Source organism: Panthera onca, chromosome F2 (genome assembly GCF_046562875.1).
Source record: "Panthera onca isolate mPanOnc1 chromosome F2, mPanOnc1 haplotype 2, whole genome shotgun sequence".
NCBI classification, from domain to species: domain Eukaryota; kingdom Metazoa; phylum Chordata; class Mammalia; order Carnivora; family Felidae; genus Panthera; species Panthera onca.
Genome location: NC_138356.1, coordinates 1,002,087 through 1,024,159, shown reverse-complemented (window position 1 = coordinate 1,024,159; position 22,073 = coordinate 1,002,087). Strand labels below are relative to the sequence as shown.

General features: G+C 38.9%; 1 protein-coding gene across 3 annotated transcripts in view; it reads right to left on the bottom strand.

The window, feature by feature from the left end:
• The window catches only part of UBE2V2 (ubiquitin conjugating enzyme E2 V2), a 62,602-nt gene that overhangs the window by 23,232 nt on the left and 17,297 nt on the right, over positions 1–22,073 (bottom strand). For all 3 annotated transcript variants that reach the window (XR_014136549.1, XM_078441694.2, XM_081792218.1), the window contains exon 2: positions 2,295–2,443. Coding sequence is in view for 2 of the 3 variants with exons in the window: in XM_078441694.2 (XP_078297820.1) it covers positions 2,295–2,443 (149 nt within the window). In the remaining variant the exon portion in view is untranslated. The remainder of the gene's footprint in view (positions 1–2,294; positions 2,444–22,073) is intronic.

Below are 22,073 nucleotides of genomic sequence, written 5' to 3'. Positions count from 1 at the left end.
TCTGAGCCTTGCATGGGGCTCTGTGCTGAGAGCCCAGAGCAGGGAGCGTGCTTCGGATTCTGTGTTTCCCTCTCTCTCTGTACCTCCCCTGCTTATAGTGTCTCTCTCTCTCTCTCTCTCTCTCTCAAAAACAAAGTCCAAAAAATTAAAAAAAAAAAAAAAAAAGAAAAGAAAAGAAAAGAAAGGAAGGAAGGAAGGAAGGAAGGAAGGAAGAGAGGGAAGAGAGGGAAGGCGGGAGGGAGGGAGGGAGGGAGGGGAAGGCCCAATGACCAGCCGTCCAGCATGTCCAGTGGCCCAATGGCAGCATTGTGTCTACACAGCTCTTTTGAGCAAACCAAACCCACCCCCGCAAGCTAGAGCAGGCTTCACTATGCACTGGACACAGCCTGGACACTGAGGGGCTTCCTGCAGTTCGGTGACACCAGGAAAGGCAGCTAGTCTGCATGTGAGATCAACTGGGAGCTGCTCTTCCATATTCGGGAACTATGCTCCAGGCTGGTCCACAAAATCAGAGGCACTCACACACAAGCTCTAAAACATTCCTAAAGTTTAAAGTCCATTGGAGGTAGTGGCTGGAGAAAAACTAAATCTAAATAATTTCAAGCTTATACTCTAGTATAAATAAATATACTAGGTATCTAGTAAATAAATATACTAAATACAGTAAATAGTATATGTAAATATAAATTTATACTCTAGTATACTCAAGTTCAGACTGTCAAATCTTCAAACTATTCATTAAGAATGTTGTTCATAAATTAGGGGGCGCCTGGGTGGCTCAGTTGGTTAAGCATCTGACTCTTGGTTTTGTCTCAGGTCATGATCTCACAGTTTCAAGCCCAATGTCGGGCTCCATGCTGGCAGCACAGAGCCTGCTTAGGATTCTCTCTCTCCCTCCTCCCTCACTCCCTCCCCCACTCACACTCTCTGTCTTTCCCAAAGTAAATACATAAAAACTTAATTTAAAAAAAAAAAGCTCATAAACTAAAGTCCTTTCTTTTTTAACCAAACAGACCATGTTAATAATGTTCACAAGCAGTGAAAATCAAGGTTTTCATTATAAATACCAAGTTATAAAAAAACACATCAAGAATCTTAACCATCAAGTTACATTTCCTTCCTCAAATATCTTACAGGAAAACCAAAGCAGAAGAAGGAAATCGGAGTTTGTCAGGCTAGTAGTGTGCTCAAATTCTGCAAAGAAATACCAGAAAATATAAAACATATGGTGATTCACTCTCTAAAGTTAACACTGCTGATTACTTGATCCATTTTTCTTTTGTAAAAATCAAGAGGCAATCTAAACTCCACCCAAAAGCAAAACAATTGAAATGCTCTCATCAGGTAGCCAATAGTATATAAAACCAAAGACTAAAAAAGAAAACCTTCAAACTGGTGCTCTTTGCAGAAGTCAAAAACATTATGGAATACATATTTCAAAGACTCACTGCCAGGAGTGCAGTAAATGGGATCTTTGAGTAAGGAATGCAACGTGGAAAAATATTTCCCAGTCTGGAAAAGATTTTGAGTAAAAATAAAACTTCTTAAGCTTGAGAAAGACCTAAATAAAATGAAACACAATGGGTCTGTTGCCAACAATGCTAGAAAATATACAAAAATCATAGACTTTTCTCTGTATTTTATAAATGAAAAAATTGAGGCCTATAGTATATACAAGACAAGTCACGTGTCAAGAGGGCAAACAGCAGTGTGCACTCAATACGAACCAATTTAGAAACCCTTGGTCACACCTTGGTTACACACATAGCGAGCGGGTTAGTAACATGTTATGTCAAAATATACTGTTTGCTCTTCCCAAGTAACCCCTCCATTTCCTCACCTTTTCTCCTCTCTATCTGGAATGTTCTCCATCCCCATCACCACCTTCTGAAATCCTACCAGTCAGTCCTTTAAGGCTCATTCCAAAGGCAACTTCCTCCACTGTTCAGCCTTCCTCAATTATTCCAGCTAGAAGAAACATATTCTAAAGTCCCGTAGTGAACTTTCTCTGCCATATTTAGAATCTGTCATTTGTAATTATTTTTTCTTCTCTACTCAACTGCAAACACCTTGACGGCAATGACCGTATCAATATTTTCCCCCCAGTCCTCCACAAAATCAAGCATTATACCCTACACGCAGGAAGCATCTCGATAAATGTATACAAAATGAATTAAAAGGGAGGAATTGTTTCAGTTAAAAGTGATAATTACTTTAATATCAATATTAAATAAAATGCTTACTCTAAAATGACAATAATAGTAATAGAAAAAAATGTAATTTATAGCACTGACCCTTGGTGGCCCAATAATCATGCCTGTCCACCTTGTAAGTGTCATATCTTCATCATCTTCAAGGCCCCAGCTAACCGTACCATCGCCTACTCCTTTTTGTCCTTCTTCAAGTTCTTCCAACAAGCGAAAATTACGAGGAACTTTAACTCCTATACAAAAGAATGTAAATGTAAAAAGCCCATAATTACAAGAGTTGCATATATTCAAATTGAGCTTTTTCCAGTTTAAACTTTACAAATTATTTCCCAAAATGTCAAATTCCCTTTAAGCATTCTCCCCCAGAAAACGCTCAATCTAAAACCACCCAAAATGAAAACCCTAAAGAAAACACCGTAACAAATATTAGCTGCAGCATAGAACATGTAGATGAATTCCTAACAAATCAATGTTATCCTGGCATAAATCAGTCATAAGGAAATCATTATAAAATGAATATTTTCCATAACTGAGATTTCTGTTCCAAGCCTAGAACACTTCATCAAGTAAATAGGCAGGACCAGAAAGTTCAAATTCATTAACATGTCCTCTCTAATGCTTTTTAAAGAACAGAATTATGTTCCATCTTTAAAAAAGCACTAGAGGGCACAATTTTTTTCAACAATGCTGAAGCAGCCCCATCCATGGCCCCCAGTCAGTCTCCTTTCTTGTTCTCATCCCTAACTAGAGGGTCTTACCTCTCCCCATGTCAGCATGGGGCGTCATCATCCCTTGGGGAGCTCCTTGATTTGAGAATAACTCTCCTTATGGATATAGCACTTTCCTAGGACCCGCCCTTCACCTCTGGGCCCAACCCAGCAAATTTTACACGATCCACTAGCCCTTCTCATACCTCCCCCTCTTTAGACTTCATCACCCCTACTTTATTTCTAAAATCTTAACACAGAAGTTTGCCTCTCTGCCCAGAACCTAGCATTTCACAGTTCTCACTCCTTCGTCCTCAACAGACCTGGTCTTTGCCACCATTGTGACTTCCAACCCCTGGAATCCAACCATGATTCTTCCAACTGACCACAACCTTTCTTACAATTACTGGTCTCACGTCTCCAAAGAACGGACCTTGTGGTCTTTCATGTTCTCAAAAGCATCTAGATTGAAACATCCCCCAGCCCCACCACACAAGTCTTGAAAAAATTAGGTAAATGCCCTCAGAAGCCTCTCTTTGGCTCTAGAGCTTGTGCACATGTGGCCGTGCACTCTCTCTCTCATGCATGCACACACACGATTATGATTTTTTTTGTCGGTGGGGGGGATGACATCTCTTCTAAAGTGGCCATCATTTTGTATAACTTCTCTCTTGGTGAAACCAAAACATCTTCCACTTATTAATTGACAGTAACCCTTCTGGACATGTAACGAAAAAGCAATAAAAATACTGTAAATTAAAAGAACACTAGCCATTTTGTGCTTCATGAAAAAATGCTTGAAAATCTTGGGCCACAGTAATACAGAGCTTTTACAAATCACAAAAAAACACACAAAAACAGCCATTATTACAACTACTATGATTATTAAAACCATTTGTTGAGCATATATTGTGTTCTATTTTAAATAAATCATCCCCTTTAATCCTAAAAGCACCCATTTTACAGTTGTGGAAACTGGGCTATGAAGAAGTTATGTCACACAGCTGTAAGAGGCAGATCCAGTACCGAAGTCCAGTTTTCTAGACCAAAGTCACTTTTTTTTTTTTTTTTTTTTTAATGAGAAGACTTTTATTGAAATGCTTTATATAAATAAAATCTTTGGGCTCTAATTTTAGTTTAAAATATCCCTATTAGAAAGAAATTTATTTTATTTTTTTTTATTTTTTATTTTTTAATATATGAAATTTACTGTCAAATTGGTTTCCATACAACACCCAGTGCTCCTCCCAAAAGGTGCCCTCCTCAATACCCATCACCCACCCTGCCCTCCCTCCCACCCCCCATCAACCCTCAGTTTGTTCTCAGTTTTTAACAGATGCTTTGGCTCTCTCCCACTCTAACCTCTTTTTTTTTTTTCCTTCCCCTCCCCCATGGGTTTCTGTTACGTTTCTCAGGATCCACATAAGAGTGAAAACATATGGTATCTGTCTTTCTCTGTATGGCTTATTTCACTTAGCATCACACTCTCCAGTTCCATCCATGTTGCTACAAAGGGCCATATTTCATTCTTTCTCATTGCCACGTAGTACTCCATTGTGTATGTAAACCACAATTTCTTTATCCATTCATCAGTTGATGGACATTTAGGCTCTTTCCATAATTTGGCTATTGTTGAGAGTGCTGCTATAAACATTGGGGTACAAGTGCCCCTATGCATCAGTACTCCTGTATCCCTTGGATAAATTCCTAGCAGTGCTATTGCTGGGTCATAGGGTAGGTCTATTTTTAATTTTCTGAGGAACCTCCACACTGCTTTCCAGGCACATGAAAAGATGTTCAACGTCGCTCCTTATCAGGGAAATACAAATCAAAACCACACTCAGATATCACCTCACGCCAGTCAGAGTGGCCAAAATGAAGAAATCAGGAGACTATAGATGCTGGAGAGGATGTGGAGAAACAGGAACCCTCTTGCACTATTGGTGGGAATGCAAATTGGTGCAGACCAAAGTCACTTTTACATCAAGTCACACAGCAGTACAAACTACACAAGTGGCATATCCTGTCACAGATCTAGAAATCAGACTGCCCAGGTCCAGATCTGCTAACCACTTAACATGTGACTCCCAGCCCTACTTTCTCACCTGTAAAACTGAGGTAACAATAGTTCCTATCTCACAGAATCACTGTGAAAATTAAACAAGGTAATCCACCTTAAACACAATAAATGTTGACTATGATGACCATTTTAGTGTTTGTATTAGATGGAATTACATAAAACTTCCATTAGCCTCCATCTATGCTATGTGAGAATAAAAGCTCTTTATTCTTTAAAAGAATATTCTATATATGAGAATATATTCTATACATTAGAATATACTTTATGAAATGATATATATACTCTATAAAAGCTCTAAAAACTGTAGGGTGGCCCCTAGAAATTTTACCCTAAGCTGTTAGTTTCTATTCACGTAACATCGGGACAGCTGCTATTTTCCTGTAGCTTATACAGTCATGACCTCCACAATGCATTGCTACTGAATTCCTTTTTAAAATAACCTTAAATCAGCTTGATTATCCTTACCATTTAAAGCCATTCCCCAAGAATTATTCTAAAAAAAATTTTTTTTGATGTTTTTATTTTTGACACAGAGAGAGACAGAGCATGAGCAAGGGAGGGGCAGAGAGAGAGGGAGACACAGAATCTGAAGCAGGCTCCAGGCTCCTAGCTGTCAGCACAGAGCCCGACGCAGTGCTTGAACTCAGGAACTGCAAGATCGTGACCTGAGCTGAAGTCGGACATTTAACCGAACTGAGCCACCCACACGCCCCTCCCCAAGAATTATTCTAAATTTGCAATGAATTCTGTTGCTGATTTACAAACAATTCAATCAAGTGACCTTTATGAGCATCCAAAACTACAAAGGGAACTAGAAAATTAAGGTTTCTTCTTATATAAGTGCCGTAAAAGTGATAAAGATAGTTACTACTAAACTTTTCACCATTTCTTTATATTGCATTTTGGGAAAATAATTGTAAGATTAATAGATAATTACTGATAGTACTAACATTTAAAAAATTATAGCAGCTAAGACGATTTTGCTTTTAAAGTATAAGACAAAAAAATACAAGATTAACACTGAGTCATATTTTCAAATTCAGGGTTAGAGTACTCTGGTTTTATTTCAACCAACCGCTAATATCTGTGAGGAATTAAAAGCCACAAGGTGGGGATGTTACTCCATGAAAATTGAAGTATGTACGTAGACTGCCCTCTGGATCTCTTGCCATATATGAGCGTTTTTCTATAGTTCTACTTGTCTTTTTCCTGTATGTCTGTGTGTGTTATTAAGTTTAAACTATTTTGTTCTGTTAGTCTTGGATCTTCATTAAAAGAAAAAAAAAAGTCACCCATAAATCCACACTTCCTAGCTGAAACTTTTAAAATGATGTTAATTTTTGGTCCAGAAGAATACCAAAGATCATCCAGTCCAAAACCTAATACTTTAGAGGAAATAAAATTATCACCAGTAAAAGTGGAGTGATAATCCTAAAGTCACTTAACTATTAATTGACAAACCAAGTCAAAAACCTCTAGGCTTCTCCACTAATCTAGTTTCTTCTTTAGTACATTTCAATGAACCTATACTCCTGGGAAATAAGACCAAAAATAATGACATTCATAACCAAAACTCTGAATGCAAACAAATGCATTCTAGAAAAATGCTTCCAGTTTTAAATGTGAAAGATATCAAATTGCACATCACTTGCCTTTAATTCCCATGATACCAAAAATAAAGGCATAAAGACTGCCAAATAAAGCCCAGAATGAATCTTGTCATGCAATGTTTATTAAGAAAAAAGATTTCCCAACTTTAACTCATACATTTTGACCTTTTTCAAGTTACAAGGAAAAAAAGGCTAAGAACTTGAATAGTAATAAATCTATCCAACCAGCCATACAAACATGAGAAACAACAGCAAAGCAAATTTACTATCAGTTTGCAATTAATCATCTAAATTAAGTAAGTTCTACCACAAAAAAAAGATAAGAGGTGGTATCGTTTTAGAGAGGGCAGTATAAATTCCAGTTCTACCTGATGGTGAGCATTCTAAGATGTACAAAAGCCCCTAAAATTCAAAAAATAATTATTGTTACCACTTTAGTGTATTTCTCTTTAGATTATCTTCCATACAAAATATATGGCTTCCATGCTTTTTTCCCCAAAATGAGCTCATGCCTCAAAGTTTTGTAACTTCCTTTTCCCCCTATCTACGAACTTATTTCTGTGGCAAACATAATCAGGTGCCATCTTAAAATGCCCCAATGAATAATATTAGTCTTGCTTGGGGGGCAGGAATAGGAAGACTTGACTAGGGGAATCCTCACCTACTCAAAACTTAAAGGAGGGGTGCCTGGGTGGCTCGGTCGGTTGGGCGTCCGACTTCGGCTCAGGTCATGATCTCACCGTCCATGGGTTCAAGCCCTACATCGGGCTCTGTGCTGAAAGCTCGGAGCCCGTTGCATGCTTCAGATTCTGTCTCCCTGTCTCTCTGCCCCTCCCCCACTCAAGCTCTGTCTCTGTCTCTCTCAAAAATAAACATTACAAAAAAAATTTTTTTAATTAAAGGAAAATATCTGTAGAAATGGAATAAACGTTTTCTGTTTTATGTGCTTTTCAACCCTCCTCTAGCTGATCCTCACAAACACCCAGGTCCCAGGTTGGCTATGGGTCCCTTCCCCTCACCCCACTACCTAGAGGGTCTACAAGGTTAAGGAAGAGAGTGTATGGGGCGTGTGTGCTGCGGGATGTGGCCAAGGCTGCTTACGTGTCCCCTGCAGAGTCCTTGGGCATGGATTTCAACAAACATGAGTGGACACACTGTTAAGATGGAACTCATGAAAAGTCCCACCTTTGATTTTAGTTCTCTGATTCTGCCCCACCCTGGGAGTTCTGAGTTCTCAACACCCAACAAGCTGACTTGATTAAAAATAACATATTTACCGAGCACCTCCCATGAGACAAACATTTGCTAAAAGCTTTACAGGCAGAAGTCCTTCATTAAATCACCTCGTAAGCCGATAGAACATCACCATTTCACTAGATAAGAAAATTAAGGCTTAAATTATTAGGTTGAACCTTATAAAATCAAAGTGCAGTTATTCAGGCATCTTTTTAACCAAAAGAAAGAGAAATCTCATAAAATTCAATCTAATTACATGGCAAGTAAGTCAGGGTTGAAGCTCTTAGCCAGTATTCTCCACTGCCTACTCATGGAACCTACTAGTCCCGAATGGAGCTCCTTTCCCTACCTCCTGCTAATCTGTCCCCAGTCCATGCAAATCTAATAGGGATGAGGGACACATCTTGACCAAGTGTGTAAACAACTCTGATCAAATACATACTGTTCTGAACTCCATTAAAAGGACTCTTCCCAGGGGTGCCGGGTATCTCAACCGGGTAAGCACCCGACTCGATTTGGGCTCAGGGACTGATCTCATGGTTTGTGAGATTGAGCCCCACTTCCAGTTCTGCGCTGACAGCATGGAGCCTGCCTAGGATTGTCTCCCTCTCTCTCTGCCCCTCCTCCGCTCATGCAGGGCTGGGGCTCCTGCTCGCTCCTTCTCTCTCCCTCGCAAAATAAATACACGTTACGGAAAAAAAAAATCTCTCTGTATGTCACACACTAGGCATGCTCAAAGCAAAATACTCCTACCCAGGGAAATAACACAGCACTTTATATTTTTCAAATTACTTTCTCATACTGCCACCTATCTGAATATAAAAAAAGTCTTTTTGAGGTACGATGGGCAGCTATACCTACATTTTACAAAGACCAAAAACATAAAGTAACTTATTCAAGACCACTGCAAGCTAGTAGCTTACTCAAAACTAAAATTCAGCTTTCCCAACACAGGTACAAACTGTCACCGTACACTGCATCTCAAAAGCCATAAAACTTTCTTTATTTTTATTCTTTTAAAGTGAGCCCAATGTGGGGCTTGAACTCACGACCCCGAGATCAAGAGTCACATGCTCCACCAACTGAGCCACCAGGCACCCCAGAATCCAGAAAACAAAAAACAAACCAAGGGGTGCCTGGGTTGAGGGCATCAGTCAGTTGAATGTCTGACTCTTGGTTTTGGCTCGGATCATGATCCCAGGGGGTCGTGGGATCAAGCCCTGCATCCAGCTCAGCACTGAGTGTGGAGATACCCTCTCTCCTTCTTCCCCTCTCCCTACTTGTGCTCTCTCTCCCTTTCTAAAATTAAAAAAAAAAAAAAAAAATTAAAATTAAAGCCCCATGGATTAAAAAAAAAAAATGTAGGGAGATTACAGAATATTTACAACTTAAAATAAAATACATATTTTCCAAACACGACTTGTTGTTGAAATTTGCCATAAGCAAAAATATTGTAAAGGAAGTGTTAAAATTTAAGTCCAAGAAATTTATGGTTTTGCAGTGCTTAAAATCATATATTAATAAAAACATTTATAAAAGCTCTCTGAATAATACTTCACAATTTTCCAGAAATTTAAGAGTCAGATATTTGTTGAGTTTTAACATTATTATCTATCTTAATGGGGCAAAAAATTATGAAAACACCATGTAGAGAAACACACATAAAACAGCAAAGTATCAGGAGACCTATATTCTGTCATCCATTCACTATTGTATTAATTCATGCCTTCACTCAATAATCATCTGACTGCTACCAGATGCAGTTACTATAATAGACGCTTGAAACCAGGAGACTAAAAGCTTCGTTTGCTCTCAAGAAGTTTACGAACTAGGACAGGAAGATGATTAAAGAGACAGCACAATACAATGTGAAAAATCCTCTGGAAGCATCTAGAAAGGACAACTTACCCCAAAAGAAGGGACAAGGAAAGTCTCCTAGAAGAAGAAACTCACCAGATGCACCATAAAGAACAGAAACCATCCAGGCTGAAGAATGGGTGAAAAATATGTAAGACGTCAGTGGAGAAAAATTACAAAATATAAGTAAAGAACACCAAAAACCTGAATAAATAAAGCAATCAGCCTACATGACAAACTTATTGCAAAGGTTAAGTACTCAAATTGATCTAGAGATTCTTTCTATGTAAACTGAAATTCAAATAGCATTGCTCCTGGAACTTGACAAACAGTCCTAATATTCTTCTGGCAAGAGTTTGGAGAAAATTTTTAAAGAAAAAGAAAACAGAAGCAATAATTCCCCTAGATATTAAGATTTTCTCATCAGCCAAAGAAACTAACATAATGTGAAATCAGACTAACAGACTAATGGGGAGAAGCCCCAAAACAGATACATGCACATATGAACAGGATATATATACTCTGAAAACTACATAAGACTTATGAGAGAAATTGAAGAGGGCACAAAACAGTGGAAAAGCATTCCAGGCTCATGGGCTGAAAAAATGAACACTGTTAAAATGCCTATACTACCCAAAGCAATCTACACATTTAATGCAATCTCTATCAAAATAACACCAGCATTTTTCACAGAACTAGAACAATCCTAAAATTTGTATGAAACCACAAAAGACCCCAAATAGCCAAAGCAATCCTGAAAAAGCAAAACAAAGCTGGAAGCATCACAATTCCAAATTCCAAGCTGTATTACAAAGCTGTAGTCATCAAGATAGTATGGTACTGTCAAAAAAACAGACACATAGATCAATGGAACAGAATAGAAAACCCAGAAATGGACCCACAACTATATGGTCGACTCATCTTTGACAAAGCAGGAAAGGACATCCAATGGAAAAAAGACCATCTCTTCAACAAATGGTGTTGGGAAAACTGTACAGCAACATGCAGAAAAATGAACCTGGACCACTTTCTTACACCATACACAAAAATAAATTCAAAATGGATGAAGGAACTAAACGTGAAACAGGAAACCATCAAAATTCTACAGAAGAACACAGGCGGCAACCTCTTTGACCTCGGTTGCAGCAACTTCTTACTAGACACATCATCAAAGGCAAGGGAAACAAAAGCAAAACTGAACTATCGGGACTTCAGGATAAAAAGCTTCTGCACAGCAAAGGTAACAATCAACAAAACTAAAAGGCAGCCTATGGAATGGGAGATACTTGCGAATGGCATGTCTCATAAAGGGTTAGTATCCAAAATCTATAAAAAAACTTATGAAACTCAACACCCAAAAAACCCAGTTAAGAAATGGGCAGAAGAGATGAATAGACATTTTTCCAAAGAAGACAACCAAATGGCTAACAGACACATGAAAACATGCTCAACATCATTCATCATCAGGGAAATATAAATCAATACCAAGATGAGATACCACCCCCTGCCTGTCAGAATGGCTAAAATCAACAACAAAGGAAACAACAGATGTTAGTGAGGATGCGGAGAAAGGGGAACCTTCTTCCACTGTTGGTGGGAATGCAAAGTGGTGCAGCCACTCTGGAAAACAGTATGGATGTTCCTCAAAAAGTCAAAAATAGAACTACCCTACAATCCAGCAATGGCACTACTAGGTATTTACCCAAAAGATACAAAAATACAGATTCAGAGAGGTACTGCACCCCTGTGTTTATAGCAGCACTATCGACAATAGCCAAACTATGGAAAGAGCCCAAAACTCCAACGACTGACGAATGGATAAAGAAAATGTGGTATAAATATATACAAGGGAATATTACTCTGCTATCAAAAAAAAGTGAAATCTTGCCATTTGCAATGATGTGGATGGAGCTAGAATGTATCATGCTAAGGGAAATAAGTCAGTCAGAGAAAGGGAAATATATGATTTCACTCATGTGGAATTTAAGAAACAAAACAGATGAACAGAAAGGTTAGAAGAGGGGGCAGGAAACAAGGGTGGTGGCGGGGGGTGGGCAGGAAACAAGGCTCTGAGCTGTCAGCAGAGCCCGATGCCCACAGTTTGTTCTCTATCATTAAGAATCTCTTAGTGGCTCAGTCAGTTAAGAATCCAACTTTGGCTCAGGTCATAAAAGATTCTTAACGATAGAGAACAAATTGTGGATTGATTGGGTAGATGGGTGATGGGTGTTAAGGAGGGTACTTGTGATGAGCACGGGGTGTTGTATGTAGTGATGAATCACTGAATTCTACTCCTGAAACCAATATACTGCACTGTATATTAACTAAATAAGAATTTAAATAAAAATTTGAAAAAATAAAAAAACAAAATTATTATTAAACCTGCTAGTATCAATAACCAGTTCCTTGAACAAGCAGTAAATGGCCACACATATATTTATGACAATAAATGAATTATACATATCTAGAGAAGAAATACAAATGATAAAACAAGCAAAAAAACTAATAAGAAAATTTGTAAAAAAAAAAAAAATGCACACTGAAAAATGAAATTATACACTCCTCAAAATTTAACTTAAAACATGCTAAACACAATGCTGGTAGAATTATGGGAAATTTTCATTTATACATAATTATACATTCCTGGAAATCAATTCCATATTGCTCAAGAGGTAATCTGACAAAATATAACCAGAATTTTTTATTCATATGTTCTGACTTCAAACTCCACTTTGTGAAATTCACCCTCAAGGAGTGTGGACTGCCTCCAAACAGCTATGAACAATTTTTCTCCCTCCAGGCACAGCCCCCTACCCCATCAAGGGATAGAGACTATCTCCCATCCCCTTGAATCTGGTATGGCCTTGCCACTTATTTTGACAGAATATGGTAGAAGCGATGCTGGTGCAGTTGTGGGAGGCCTGGTAGCTTCTGTTTAGCTCTCTTGGGAGCCAACCACCAATTACGACACTACTAGGATATGAAGAAGTCAACCAGGCCAGAGAATGGCCATTCCTAATTGAATCAAGGCACCTGGGCAACAGGCCCAGCCCATCATCATGTGAGACCAGCAGAACCACCTCGTCGATGAGAAACCATGAGAAAGAACGAACCACTGTTTGAAGCCACTAAGTTTTGAAGTGATTTGCTGTTTAAGGACAAAGATAAGAAGGGCAGGTGGAAAAGTAGTTTAGAAGTGCAAAAACTCAAACTGGCATACATTCAGGTAACTACATCATATATTTAAAATATTACATAAAATCATTTTCAAATTCATGAATTATATCCCACAGCAAACATCATCTTTAATGGGGAAAAACTGAGAGCTTTCCCCCTGAGGTCAGGAACAAGACAAGGATGCCCACTCTCACCACTGTTATTTAACATAGTACTGGAAGTCCTAACCACAGCATTCAGACAACAAAAAGAAATGAAAGGCAACCAAACTGGAAAGGAAGAAATAAAACTTTCATTATTTGCAGATGACATGATACTCTATAGAGACAACCCGAAAGACTCCACCACAAAACTGCTAGAACCAATACATGAATTTAGTAATGTCACAAGAAACAAAATCAATGTACAGAAATCTGTTGCATTTCTATACACCAATAATGAAGCGGCAGAAACAGAAGTTAAGAAAACAATCCCATTTACAACTGCACCAAAAATAGTAAGATACCTAAGAATAAACCTAACCACAGAGGTGAAAGACCCGTACTCTGAAAACTATAAAACACTGATGAAAGAAACTGAAGATGGCACAAAGAAACAGAAAGACATCCCATGCTCGTGGATTGGAAGAACAAACACTGTTAAAATGTCCATACTACCCAAAGCAGTGTACGTGCAATCGCTATCAAAATACCAACAGCATTTTTCATGAAATCAGAACAAACAATTCTGAAATGTGTATGGAACCACAAAAGACCCTGAATAGCCACAGCAATCTTGAAAAAGAGAAACAAAACTGGAGGAATCACAATTTCAGTTTTCAAGTTATATTAAAAAAGTATAGTAATCAAAAACAGTATGGTACTGGCACAAAAGTAGACATAGATTAATCCAACAAAATTAGAAAAACAGAATAAACCCACAACTATATGGTCATTTCATCTTTGACAAAGCAGGAAAGAACATCCAATGAAAAAAAGTCCCTTTCAGAAATGGTGCTGGGAAAACTAGACAGCAACATGCATAAGAAAGAAACTAGACCACTTTCTTACACCATACACAAAAATAATTTCAAAATAGATTCAAGACCTAAATGTGAGACCTGAACCCATAAAAATCCTAAAAGAGAACACAGGTAGTAACTTCTTTGACATCGGCTGTAGCAACTTTTTTCTAGATATGTCTCCTCAGGCAAGGGAAATAAAAGCAAAAACTACTAGGACAACATCAAAATAAAAACCTTCTATGCACAAAGGAAACAATCAACAAAATTAAAGGCAACCTATGGAATGGGAGAAAATATGTGCAAATGGCGTAACCAATGTTAGGACCCAAAATATACAAAATAACTTACAAAACTCAACACCCAAAAAACAAATACAGTAAAACCTTGGAATGCGAGTAACTTGTTCTGCAAAGTGTTTCGCAAGACAAGAAAACATTTCTAATAAATTTTAATTTGATAAATGAGCAATGTCTTGCAATACAAGTAGTACATGACACTGAACATCACATAATCAATCACAATTGAGCCAATGGTTCTTGAAATTTGCTTTGATATATGAGGACTTTGGATTACAAGCATCTTTCCAGAAGGAATTATGCTTGTAAACCAAGACTCTTCTGTAATCCAATTTAAAAATGGACAGAGGGGCGCCTGGGTGGCGCAGTCGGTTAAGCGTCCGACTTCAGCCAGGTCACGATCTCGCGGTCTGTGAGTTCGAGCCCCGCGTCGGGCTCTGGGCTGATGGCTCAGAGCCTGGAGCCTGTTTCCGATTCTGTGTCTCCCTCTCTCTCTGCCCCTCCCCCGTTCATGCTCTGTCTCTCTCTGTCCCAAAAAAATAAATTAAAAAAAAAAAAACGTTGAAAAAAAAAAAATAAATAAAATAAAAATAAAAATGGACAGAAGAGGGTGCCTGAATGGCTCAGTCAGTTAAGCTTACGACTCTTGATTTCGGCTCAGATCGTGATCCTGCGGTTGGTGGGACGGAGCCCAAGTCGGGCTCCGCACTGACAGTGCAGAGCCTGCTTGAGATTCTCTCTCTGCCCTTCCCCCACACTCTCTCTCTCAAAATAAATAAACTTAGACAAAAACGGATAGAAGACATGAAGAGATATTTCTCCAAAGAAAACATACAGATGGGCAACAGATACATGAAAAGATGCTCAAAAATCACTTACCATCAGGAAAATACAAATCAGAAGTACAATTAGATATCAAATCACACCTGTCAGAATGGCCAAAACTGGCAACAAAAGAAACAGGTGTTGATAAGGATATGGTGAAAAACTCTCTTGCACTGTTGGTGGGAATACAGACTGCTGCAGCCACTCTGGAAAACAGTACAGATGTTCCTCTAAAAGTTAAAAATAGAACTACGCTATGATCAGCAATTGCACTACTGGGTATTTACCCAAAGAATACAAAAACACTAATTCAAAGGGATACACGCACCCGTATGTTTATGGCATCATTATTTACAACAGCTGCGATACGGAAGTAGCCCAAGTATCCATCGATTGATAAATGGATAAAGAAAATGTAAAAGAGAGACAGAGAGAGGTAATGTGATATTATCCAGCCATAAAAAAGAAGTCTTGCCATTTGCAAAAACGTGGAACCAGAGAGTATTATGCTAAGCAAAACAAGTCAAAGAAAGACAAATAACATATGATTTCACTTATTATGTGGAATTAAGAGGCAAACAAGCAGGGGAGCCTGGGTAGCTCAGTCGGTTAAGCCTCCGGCTTTGGCTCAGGTCATGATCTCATGGTTCGTGGGTCTGAGCCCCGAGTCGGGCTCTGTGCTGGCAGCTCAGAGCCTAGAGCCTGCTTCAGAGTCTGTGTCTTCTTCTCTCTCTCTCTCTGTCCCTCCCCCCTTTCTCTCTCTCTCTCTCTCTCAAAAATAAATATTTTTTTTAAAAACAAGGAACAAACAAGCAAATGGGAAGTAAAAAGGAGAGAGAACTCAAGAAACAAGAGAATCAAGTTCTCTTAACTCTAGAGAACAAACTGATGGTTACCAGATGGGAGGTGGGTGTGGGATGGGTGAAAGAAGTGATGGGGATTAAGGAGTGCACTTGTCGTGATGAGCACCAAGTGACATTTGGAATTGTTGAATCACTACATTGTACACCTGAAGCTAATACAACACCGTGTGTTTACTAACTGGAATTAAAACAAAAACTTAAAAAAAATAAAGCACATGAATTATATTAACTGTATAAACGAAAAGACAAATCTAGTAACACATACACATTGCTAATATTTAACAGAAACTTTCATATGTTCATCAATATGGACCCAAAGATAGGCTACAACTGGGGCTTTAAATTCACTAGGCCTTTTTACCTTACAATGTTATTAACAGCAGAATACTTTAGAAAAGTAAATGAAATCACCCAGTGTGATCACTTTACTAACCTGTATTTTGTACGAGGTATACTCACTGTCTCTTCCAGGCAACCATCAGTGGAATTCCTAGCTGCGCAGGCCTCACCATTCATTAGCTCTGACCATCCATTCCGCAAAGGAACAAATCTGACTGAATCATTAATCCTTATTCACAGTTCTTCGCTCAGGAAAACCCATCCCACAATTGTAAATGGGCCTATAAACCCCACTAGCTTTTCAAAACCAACAATTACAACCCACTGTAAATACTATCAACAAGAATGATGTCAAAAAGATCAAGAATACAGAATTACTGACATCAAGACATATAAATTGCATTTAGAACACTTCAGAACTGAATATTCATCAGACAGTATGAGCTGACACAAATACTGATTTAATATTAGAAATATTTACAGATAAGTCTCAGGAATAATCAAAATATTCTGTTTCGTTTTTGAGAGAGAGAGAGGGAGGGAGAGAAATTATCCCAAGCAGTCTCCACACTGCCAGCACAGAGTCCGAGCAGGGCTAGAACTCACGAACCATGAGATCATGACCTGAGCCGAAATCAAAAGTTAGATGCTTAACCTACTGAGCCACCCAGGCGACCCAAAAATAAGAATATTCTTTTGTTGAAATAAAGACTTATCATGTACAGTAATTTTAACTTTTGTCTCTATTTCAAGAAACTGCAGGAGATTAAAAATGATTTCACTAAAGAAGAGGAACCAAGATGGCGGAGCACCATGGAAGTTTTTTTTGCGTCTGGCATCCATGAAATACAGCCAGATCAACACAAAACCATCCTGTACACTTAGAAAACTGATTTCAGGATTAACACAACAATCTGCACAACCTGAACCACGGAACTCAGCAAGTATGCGGTGCAGAAGTGAACTGGGGGAGAGAGAAGCCACGGAGGGCAGGGAGCTGTTTTTGCTTGTGGAGAAAGGACAGAGACAGGCAGAGAGTACGGGAAAAGCACCCCTCCCCCCAAAAGCAGCTGGAGAGAAAGTGGAAAATTGGAAAAACAGCCACAGGGAATGAACTAAAATGGGAGAACAGAGCAAGGAGAGGGTTTAAATTCCACTAAGACTATATAAACAGAGAGACCGCAGAGTCTGAAACTCTGCAGCTCCATACGTGCCAATGCTCTGGTGGGAAGGGGAAATCCCCAGAAGCAAAGTGAGGTTCAAGAGTCTTCGGGCCACACAGGGAGAGGCAGTTCCCCTGCTGGGAAGACATTCGGTAGAGGCTTTACAACCCCTGAACAGGCAAAGGTGCCAGCAGACCCCGAAGAACAACCACATTCGCTGGTGCTGAAACAAGGTCAGTAAGAGTGAAGCCAGGTGCCAGATGTGTGTTGAGATTTGTCACAATCCCTGAAACGCTACCACTACACGATCGCGTGAACATTTCCTGGGGCAGGCAGGCACCCAGCCGCAGTCTCTGGGCATCAGCAGCAGCACGGTCCCGAGAACGTTCCTGGGTGTGGCCAGCACTCGGCCATTGCTCAGTGAGACCCTCCCCCAGAAAGTTTGAGCAGGACAAAGCCACAGTCCCTCAGAAGTGAGGGGTCGGGAAACACAGCCTACTCAGATGTAAAATTCAGGAGGGAGGTGCCACCTAGCAACCTGAGAGCTTGGTCACGGACAATTTAAAAGCAGGGAGTAGACAAACGCTGGAAACAAAGGACGCGTGCCTGATTGCTGATCACGGAGAACAGCATTCAGATACTAGAGACTAGGTAGCTGGGTGACGCCATTTTCACCCCTCCCGCGCAGGCACAAAAACACCTACAAGCGGCAGGATACACCTCAGTAAGCTAAGCAGCGCCATCTAGTGGAGAACAGAGCGGTTTCACTAAGCTGTGCCCAACTAGACCAACGTCACTCTTCAGGAACAACAGAAGTCTCTCTGCCTGCTTAGTTTACAGACTATAAATTGCTTCATGGTTTGACTTCTAGGGGAAAATGGTGTAATTTCAATCTTATTTCATTTGTCCATCTATTAAATTTTCTTTTTTTCTCTTTTTCATTTCTTCTTTTTCTTAAATATAGAAAGAGACAAAATTTATTTTTATTTTCAATTTTTATTAAAAATATTTTTTTTCTACTATACCGTTTACTTTTTGGCAATTTTCCCAAATTCTATTTTGCTTCCATCATTTCATTTTATTCTATTTCATTGTATTCATTTTTCAAATTTTCAACGTTTTCCTTTTTTTTCCCTTTTTTTCCCTGTTTTCTCTAATCTATCAAGCTCCTTTCAACCACCAGACCAAAACACACCTAGGATCTAGCATAATTTACTTGATTTTTGTGTGTATGCATGTTGTTTTTAATTTTTTAATTTTAATATTTTTGTCATTACTTCCTTTTCTTCCTTCAAAATGACCAAATGAAGGAATTCACCCCAAAAGAAAGAGCAGGAAGAAACAACAGCCAGGGACTTAACCAACACAGCTACAAGCAAGATATCTGAACCAGAATTTAGAATCACAATAATAAGAATACTAGCGGGGGTTGAAAATAGATTAGAATCCCTCTCTGCGGAGATAAAAGAAATAAAAGCTAGTTGAGATGAAATAAAAACTGATATAACTTAGCTGCAATCTCAAATGGATGCCACGGCAGCAAGGATGGATGAGGCAGAGCACTGAATCAGCGATATGGAGGACAAACTTATGGAGAATACTGAAGCAGAAAAAAAAGAGGGAGACTAAGGCAAAAGAGCATAATTTAAGAATTAGAGAAATCAGGGGTGCCAGGGTGGCTCAGTCGGTTGGGTGTCCGACTTTGGCTCAGGTCATGATCTCATGATCTCATGGTTCGTAAGTTTGAGCCCCATGTCGGGCTCTGTGCTGATGGCTAGGAGCCTGGAGCCTGCTTCGGATTCTGTGTGCTCCTCTCTCGCTGTTCCCCTCCCACTCGCACTCTGTCTCTCTCTCTCTCTCTCTCTCAAAAATAAAGATTAAAAAAAATTTTTAAAGAGAAAAAGAATTAGAGAAATCAGTGACTCATTAAAAAGGAACATCAGAATCATAGGGGTCCCAGAAGATGAAGAGAGAGAAAAAGGGGTAAAAGGGCTATGTGAGCAAATCATAGCGGAAAACTTTCCTAACCCAAGGAAAGACACAGACATGAAAATCCAGGAAGCACAGAGGACTCCCATTAGATTCAACAAAAACCAACCATCAGCAAGGCACATCACAGTCAAATTCACAAAATACTCAGGTAAGGAAAGAATCATGAAAGCAACAAGGGAAAAACAGTCCTTAACCTACAAGGGAAGACAGATCAGGTTTGCAGCAGATCTATCCAAAGAAAGTTGGCAGGCCAGAAAGGAGTAGCAGGATATATTAAATGTGCTGAATCGGAAAAATATGCAGCCAAGAATTTTTTATCTAGCAAGGCTGTCATTCAAAATAGAAGGAGAAATTAAAAGTCTCCCAGACAAACAAAAGTTAAAGCAATTGGTGACCACTAAACCAACCCTGCAAGAAATTTTAAAGGAGATTCTCTGAGGGGAGAAAAGATGGGGAAAAAAAGAGAGAGACAGAAAGAGACCAAAAGAAACAAAGACCAGAAAGGAACAGAACACCACCAGAAACTCCAACTCTACAAGAAACATAATGGCAATAAACTCGTATCTTTAGGTACTCACTCTAAATGTCAATGGACAAAATGCTCCAATCAAAACAATGGATAATAACACAATGGATAATAAAATAAGATCCATCTATACGCTGCTTACGAGAGACCCATTTTAGACCAAAAGACACCTTCAGATTGAAAGTAAGGGGATCGAGAACCATCTATCATGCTAATGGTCGACAAAAGAAAGCTAGAGTAGCCGTACTTCTTTCACTCTTAAAAATAAAGAGATGAAGAAGGGCATTACATCATAATTAAGAGGTCTATCCACCAAGAAGACCTAACAATTGTAAACATTTATGCTCCAAATGTGAAAGCACACAAATACATAAATCAATTAATCACAAACACAAAGAAACCCATTGGTAATAATACCATAATAGTAGGGGACCTCAATACCCCATTTACAACAATGGACAGATAATCTGAACAGAAAATCAACAAGGAAACAATGGCTTTGAATGACACACGGACCAGATGGACTTAACAGATATATACAGAACATTTCACCCTAAAGCAATGGAATACACATTCTTCTCAAGTGCACATGAACATTCTCCAGAAAAGATCATACACTGGTACACAAATCAGCCCTCAACAAGTACAAAAGATCAAGATCACACCATGCATATTTTCAGACCACAACACTAAGAAACTCAAAATCAACTACAAGAAAAAATTTGGAATGATAACCAATATTTGGAGACTAAAGACCATCTTACTAAAGAATGATTGGGCTAAACAAGAAGTTAAAGAGGAAATTAAAAAGCACATGAGGGTCGCCTGGGTGGCTCAGTCTGTTGAGCTTCTGACTCCGGCTCAGGTCATGATCTTGCAGTCTGTGAGTTCAAGCCCCGTGTCAGGCTCTGTGCTGGGACAGCTCAGGGCGTGGAGCCTGCATCAGATTCTGTGTCTCCCTCTCTGTTTGCCCCTCCCCCACTCATGCTCTGCCTCTGTCAAAAATAAACAAACATTAAAAAAAAAAAAAAGCACATGGAAGCCAATGAAAATAATAACACCACAGCCCAAAACCTCTGAGACACAGCAAAGGCGGTCATAAGAGATAAGTATATAGCAATCCAGGCCTTCCTAAAGAAGGAACAAAAGTCTCAGATACACAACCTAACCTTACACCTTAAAGAGCTGGAAGAACAGCAAATGAAACCCAAAACCAGCAGAAGACAGGAAATAATAAAGATTAGAGCAGAAAGCAATGCTATTGAAACCAAAAACACTGTAGAATAGATCAATGAAACCAGAAGCTGGTTCTTTCAAGAATTAACAAAACTGATAAACTCCAAGTGACTCTGATCAAAAAGAAAAAGGAAAGGACCCAAATAAATAAAATCAAGAATGAAAAAGGAGAGATCACAACGAACAGAGCAGAAATAAAATCAGTAAGAGAATATTGTGAGCAATTATACGCCAATAAGATGGGCAGTCTGGAAGATACGGACAAATTCCTAGAAACATATATAAACTACCAAAACTACGAAAGAAATAGAAAATTTGAAGAGACCCACAACCAGTAAAAAAATCAAATCAGTAATCAAAAATGACCCAAAAACCAAGAGTCAAAGCCAGATGGTGTTCCAGGTGAATTCTACCAAACATTTAAGGAAGAGTTAACACCTATTCACTTGAAGCTGTTCCAAAAAATAGAAATGGAAAGACAACTTCCAAATTCTTTCTATGAAGGCAGCATGAGCTTGATTCCAAAACCAGACAAGGACCCCACTAAAAAGGAGAACTACAGAGCAATTTCCCTGATGAATATGGACGTAAAAATCCTCAACAAGATATCAGCCAATGGTATCCACCAATACATTAAAAAAAATTATTCACCACAACCAACTGGGATTTATACCTGATATCCAGGGCTGGTTCAATATCTGCAAAACAATCAATGTGATACATCATATCAATAAAAGAAAGGACAAGAACCACAAGATCCTCTCAATAGATGCAGAGAAAGCATTTGACAAAATACAGCATCCTTTCTTGAAAAAAAAAAAAAAAAAAAACCCTTAAGAAAGTACGGAGAGAAGGATCATACTTCGAGATCATAAAAGCCATATGAAGGACCCAGTGCTAATATCATCCTCAATGGGGAAAAACTGAGAGCTTTCCCCCTAAGGTCAGGAACA